Consider the following 7,035-nt stretch of genomic DNA (forward strand, 5'->3'; position numbering starts at 1 on the left):
GGAGACTCATGGCGGTCATCAGGGAGATAGAGTCTCCTGTACATCTGGAGCTTTTTTACGTTCGAAGAAGACCCTGTACCGGATGAGGAGGAGAAAGAGGAAAAGGGACAAAAAAAAGGGCTGAGTCGGTGTCATTTTCTTATGTCCCCCTTTCCCCAGCTCCACCTAGTCATGGCCCTGCGGTGGGTTCTGTGCAAGGGAAGAGCAGTGGGCAGAGTATGGAGGTTCCTACAGGAGAGTCATGTGAAACAGTTTCAGCTTGTAGTAGCGGTAAGAGTGTCGGGGTGATTTCGGCTGTGAAACCGGACATGTTTAATGAGGTCAGCAGCCCAGCTGGAGGCTGCTTTTCTTCGGCACCGGGCCACGGCAAGGCGGCCAGGGGTAAAGCTTTGGTCCCGGTGCTGGAGATTGAGAGCGAGGGCGGAGATAAGCGGTATCATGGGGCACCTAATGGCAAAGAAGGCTCCACGGTGGGGTCTGAGGCTGGTGTGTTGTCTGCTGTCGGGGTGTTGCCTGCAGAGGCTTCTCGTGGGGGAACCTCATTTGCGATTGAAGCAGGCGGCACCTCGGCAGGGATAATAAAACCGGCCAAGGCTGGACTGGCTATGGCGGCTGCTAAAGCTATTGAAAATATAAAGGGGACTGTCCTAAAACCTATGGGGGCAGGAGGATTTGTGGACAAAATAACAAGAACTGTTCCTGCATCTGGATGGCCTCTTGCCCCAAAGGACTTTTTCTGTCGCCGGTGAAGCAGAGGGGGTTCCTGACCAGTCAGTCTGTTATTGCGGCAGAGCAAGACTGGAGTGGTTGGTTCATCAGTGGTGCCAAATAAGAGTTATGCTAGTGTTGCTGCTGGGTCACGTAGGACACATGAGAGTCCTGCACCTTCTGGTCCTTGGAATAATGACCTTTCAAAGACGCTTTCTGGAGGCCTTACAAAGGGAGGATAAATCTATCACTGTAGAGGGTAGAGAGGTAGAACTGTCCTTTCAGAGAGGCACGACCTCGGGGCCTTCTGATAGCAAAAGAGAGGAGTCATGGTCACTCCCCACAGCCAGGTCTGGGGTCACCAGGAGAAATGTGGTTCTTCTTAGGTGGAGGGGCAATGATACTTGTCCAAACAGGACAAAGGTGGTAGAGCTCCTCCTCAAGATGGATTTCAGGGCAGGTGACATCTTTGCCCTGATACATCCTCATGGTACCCCATTTTTCGATGTCAGTTTCGTCCGGGCTGAAGGGCTCAAGCTCTTTTGGTCTCGGTACGAGCTGGCAAAGATAGAACCCGAGTGGAGAGATTTTGCTGTCCAGGCATTTTCTCGCCAAAACAACATCAAGAAAGTGACGGTATTAACGTGTAACAAATCTCTTTCTTGCATAGATATCATGACCTGGATTGGGCGTTATGGAGAGGTGGTCTGCATTCCCCAGAAGAACAGGGAGGAATTTGGGATCTGGTCGGGGGCCTGGACCTTCATGGTCAAGTTGAAGGTTTCAGGTAATTCTGTCACCCACATTCCCTCCTAGACCTTTCTAGGGAGGGACAGGATCCTGGTCTTCTACTAGGGACAGCCGAAGGTCTGCCATAGGTGCGGTGACCCGACACACTTCAGCACACAATGTAGGGTCCAGAAGTGCGCGTTGTGTGGAGGGATAGGACATCTTGCCGCAACCTGTGGGGACATTAGTTGTCTCCTGTGTGGTGACCTCGGTCACCCCTTCAGCCGCTGTCCGGTCTCTTTTGCCAATGCGGTCGAATCTCCAGCTGGGCTTAGCCGAGATGCTGACTCCACTGGAGAGGGTACCGGCGGAGGCGGGGAGACTACTAGTGTTGAGCGGCATAGGCCATATTCGAATTCGTGATATTTCGCAAATATATGGACGAATATTCGTCATATATTCGCTAAATTCGCATATTCGTAATATTCGCGTTTTATTCGCATACGCAAAAATTTGGATATGTGAAAATTTATGAACTTTTATAGCAAGTATACCAGTTTTACTTGATAGAAGCATCATAAGGGAGGGATCAATATTCGCAAATATTCACATATGCAAATATTCGCATATGTGAATATTCGCCCGGCGGTCTCACACAGTAGTATTAGAGCCTTCTTTAGGCCACACAAGCTGGAAGCAGAGAGGTATGATCACTGTGATGTGTACTGTGAAAAAAAAGCGAATATTCGGAATTTCAAATATATAGTGCTAAATTCGAATTGCAAATTCGCGAGCAACACTAGAGACTACCGGTCTGGTAAGAATGACACCTTCTAGGCTGAGGCGTTTGAAGGCACGCCAAAGGGAAAGGGAATGGGCTCCTCAGGTGGCAGCTGAGGTAGCTTTACCTGACCCTGAGATGGTGTATTCTGCTGAGGACCTGAGGGATGGTGAGCTGGAGGAGGAGGCCAGGAGACTGGATAGAGAGGAGGAGGAGAAAAGGATTGAATTGTCTCTTTTAAATTCACCTAGGATCCCCTTGAAGTTTTGGGACTTAGCCTGGCAAGGCTTCCATGGTAAGCTATATGTAAGGGGCAATCTGAAGTACAGGAACTCCGATGAAAAGGGTTGTCCCCGGGAGGAGTGTGGGGGTGTGCTGGAGGACATGGACCACTTCCTGCTTCAGTGCCTTTTAATATAGAGGTATATCAAAGGGTGGGAGCTTCCATCGGCTGGCCGCGGCTGGTTGCCCTTTCCTATGCTGGGTTGCTTTATGGGGCCTTCAAAGATCTGGGTGTCCGGGACCAGTGCACTTCATTTTTAGTCAGTGTAGTGGTCAGGTATCACATGTGGCAAGCGAGGTGTTTAGTGTCTACGAGGTTTGTAGGAACATTCTCGGTGACCTGGTGAAGGTTCGTTCTTTGGAGTATGAAAAGTTTGGGGCATGTGCAGCCTCTTCCCTGTGGAGGGGGTTCTCCTTTAAGGTGCCCTAACCGAGTGATCTCCTCCCTGGTGATGGGCTGAAGCTGTCACCAGACATTTTTGTTTCGTTTTGATCAAGATGGAAAAGATGTAGGCGACTACAGACATCGAACCGGAGCCCTGAGGGGTTGGTGTTATGGTGTAGGGACTGTATATATGTATAGCGGTTGTATATATGTATAGGAGTATTGAGTATTATGAATAAGGTTATAACATTTGATTTATATTTTGTGTATATTTTTGTGTAGGTTGTAGGGAAGGTGGGGGATATAATGAGTAATTTCTTATTTTGTTATTGATTATTGTTTTTGTGTGTGTATATTATAAAAAAATGTGTATAGGTATATGTTCTGTGTGAATAGGTATGTGATGTGTATATAGGTTGTGGTGCATATAGTTATATAGGTTATGGTGTGTATCTATAGGGATGTAGTGTGTGTATAGGTATGTAGTGTGTGTATATATGTATGTAGTTTGTGTTGTCCTGGACCAGAAGGGATTTTGTTTGTGTTTGTGATATTATGATTTGTTATGTATTAGGTTTATTTATGTTCATTTGATTATCATTGTTATGGATGTTATGTTGGGTTATGTTTAGTATTTTTATACAAAATAAAAGTTTCTCAGTATCTGCTCTTATTCTGTATGTGTGTGTGTGTATATATATATATATATATATATATATATATATATATATATATATATATATATGTATGTATATATATATATATGTATATATATATATATATATATATATATATATATATGTATGTATGTATATCCAATTGGTATAGGTCACAGCAAAAAGTATGCAGACTCCCAATTTCAAAAAGGCTGTGGTCTTTATTTAGGTCATCAGCAATGCAACGTTTCGGCTATAGTGTAGCCTTTGTCAAGCATCACATGCTTGACAAAGGCTACACTATACCCGAAACGTTGCATTGCTGATGACCTAAATAAAGACCACAGCCTTTTTGAAATTGGGAGTCTGCATACTTTTTGCTGTGACCTATACCAATTGGATGTTCTATATCTGGACTGGTTATCCGGATGGTCACGGGCATAAGAGCAGGGACTAGTGCTGTCTTCCTCCTTGGACGTATATATATATATATATATATATATATATATATATATATATATATGTACACTGCACAGTACCACTTCTCCTGTCCTGTATACTGGGTGTAATCCTCAGTATCTGCTCTTATTCTGTATATATTACACTGCACAGTACCACTTCTCCTGTCCTGTATACTGGGTGTAATCCTCAGTATCTGCTCTTATTCTGTATATATTACACTGCACAGTACCACCTCTCTTCTCTATACTGAATGTGTATTATTTTCTTACATCCACAGTGGATCTATAAAAGGCGGCATGTCGTACTCCGCGTTTATTGATGGCCGCTTCCCTCCACCTATTGCCCGGGTGACTTTTAGCTATCCAAAGATTCTTACTGCATTATTGAGTCCAACCCTGTGGGCGGAGTATGTGACAGTGACGTTGGGGAATGATGGAGCTGGGTATGTATCCTGATTAATATGTATCCTGCATGTTTAGGTGTTTTTAAAAAAAAATTATTCTGTACAAGGTTCCTCACTAGTTACTTCATATGTCATACACAAAGAGAGCAAATGCATTCTTACCATAATGGCCGACTATGAGGCTGCTAGAAGGATCCTGGAGAGAGCAGAACGAGACCATTTTTTTCTGCATTACTTATTTTAATGGGAGGTGAGAAGCTGTGCAAGTACCCCTCTACACAGGCCATATAAGGTTGGGGACATTGCCCAGGGATCATAGAAAGAAGACAGGGCAACAAGCACAGATCTTAAAGAGTACCTCGCATGAGCTTGATACATGTTTTTTTATCCTCATCCCCCATCATGATAAACCACCACCTGACATTATTTTTATTACTTTTTAGTTTTCTACCTTGATATTGTTCTGTTTCTTCTGCTCACTCTCACTGAGCTCCACAGACTGGGAAGGGGCGTTCCTAAGCAGGCGTGACATCACTCATTCCTCTCTCTACTACACAAAGCCTAGAGCAGTTCAGTCTGAGATGGGCTGTGATTGGCTAAGGCCGCACACACCCTCCTCAGCTCTCAGTACTGAACTCTTCAGTGTGTCAGGTCTGCCCAGTAGCTTGCAAAGGAAGGAGAAATATTCAGCACTGTGCACTGAAGGCATCATGACTCTACAGTCACCCTCTATATTCTCTATACATTCTATAAATTGTGCTGAGCTGAGGTCTCATCTGCATTTCCTGACTTTTGTCTCTCCCAGGCGGCTGCAGGATTGTAGGCAGGACCAGAAGGAGGACCCCTGGTGGCCAAACTTTTAGGGGTTAATTTAACACATAAAATTACAAAAAAAACATTTTAAGAAGTATATTTGAAAAGTAATTATAATAGGCTTGTCTATAATATATTAATTATTATTACTAATGACAGGTACCATTTAATGTATATTGTGGTTTTGGAAGCCCACCTCATGTTAGAGCAGTCATACATATGACCCCATTAATATTCTGTAGTTATATAGTCCGTCCTCCCCATCCAGTCCAGAAAATGTAGATATTTCCTTTATTAATCCTGTGTCATTCCTGCTCCTGTATGTTCTGGACATGAGGATCACTGATCCCTATGTTTATAATGCCCCAATGATCATGTGATCTGCTCCCCTCCCCCTCCTGTAGATAGAGATATAGCCGTATATAATGTGACATATATATCTCTGTTTCCTATCAGGTACACGTTCTGTAGTGATGAAACTACAAAAGAAAACAACCCCCAGACGCTGACCCCGTGTCAATAACCCACCCACATGTCAGAGAGGTGGGCACCACCAATAAAGTCACAGAATAAGAACTCATCTGTCTCCTGTCATGTTTGTTAATTTTTGATCTTAGACACTGTAGGTCTGTACAGGGGCGGATCCAGAGCCTAGTCTCGGGAGGGGCATTATTAGAGAATTTTGTTTTGGTTGACAGAAAATAAGGTGTTGCTTAAGGAACTTACAATATTATTAAATGTATCCAGTATAATAATTAAATATACCAATTGCCACAGAATGGGAAAGCGCTAAAGAAGTTTTTACCATTTAAAACTACAACTCCCAGTATGACCTAAGTAGTGGTGAGGGGATGCTGGGAGTTGTTGTTTCACCCATCATTACTGCAAAACTTACCAGTGATGGGACAGTCAGGACACTACACGATATCAGTGACTACAGGTGACGTCTTCTCTATAGTCTTCCCTTATCTAATTCAGATGGTACATACCGCCTGGTCCAGCTAAATCTTCTCTCTGCAGAACTTGACGCCCAGACGTCTCCTCACTATATCAGCGCATTCTGATCCTCTATATGAAAACAATTATTATTAGAAACCTTCCAAACACTGTATCCTTTGAATATAATACTGGCACACTGTACCCTCTGAATATAATTCTGGCACACTGTACCCTCTGAATATAATTCTGGCACACTGTACCCTCTGAATATAATTCTGGCACACTGTACCCTCTGAATATAATTCTGGCACACTGTACCCTCTGAATATAATTCTGACACACTGTACCCACTGAATATAATACTGCCACACACTGTACCCCTGAATATATTACTGCCACACACTGTACCCACTGAATATAATACTGCCACACACTGTACCCACTAAATATAATACTGCCACACACTGTACCCACTAAATATAATACTGCCACACACTTTACCCCTGAATATAATACTGCCACACACTGTACCCCTGAATATAATACTGCCACACACTGTACCCCTGAATATAATACTGCCACACACTGTACCCCTGAATATAATACTGCCACACACTGTACTCTCTGAATATAATACTACCACACACTGTACCCCTGAATATATTACTGCCACACACTGTACCCACTGAATATAATACTGCAACACACTGTACCCACTAAATATAATACTGCCACACACTGTACCCACTAAATATAATACTGCCACACACTTTACCCCTGAATATAATACTGCCACACACTGTACCCCTGAATATAATACTGCCACACACTGTACCCACTAAATATAATACTGCCACACACTGTACCCCTGAATATA

At 43.6% G+C, this 7,035-nt stretch overlaps 1 protein-coding gene across 5 annotated transcripts in view; it reads left to right on the forward strand.

Moving 5' to 3' along the window:
- LOC130281948 (pancreatic lipase-related protein 2-like) overlaps positions 1 to 5,799 on the forward strand; it is a 100,905-nt gene extending 95,106 nt beyond the window's left edge. For 4 of the 5 annotated variants that reach the window (XM_056529741.1, XM_056529738.1, XM_056529739.1 and 1 more), the window contains exons 14-15: positions 4,281 to 4,445; positions 5,676 to 5,799. In XM_056529741.1, the coding sequence (XP_056385716.1) occupies positions 4,281 to 4,445; positions 5,676 to 5,742 (232 nt within the window). In that variant the 3' untranslated portion in view covers positions 5,743 to 5,799. The remainder of the gene's footprint in view (positions 1 to 4,280; positions 4,446 to 5,675) is intronic. The other variant, XM_056529742.1, reaches the window with a different exon arrangement.
- The last annotated feature ends 1,236 nt before the right edge of the window (positions 5,800 to 7,035 follow it).

This window comes from Hyla sarda, chromosome 7 (assembly GCF_029499605.1).
Source record: "Hyla sarda isolate aHylSar1 chromosome 7, aHylSar1.hap1, whole genome shotgun sequence".
In the NCBI taxonomy this organism is placed as follows: Eukaryota; Metazoa; Chordata; class Amphibia; order Anura; family Hylidae; genus Hyla; species Hyla sarda.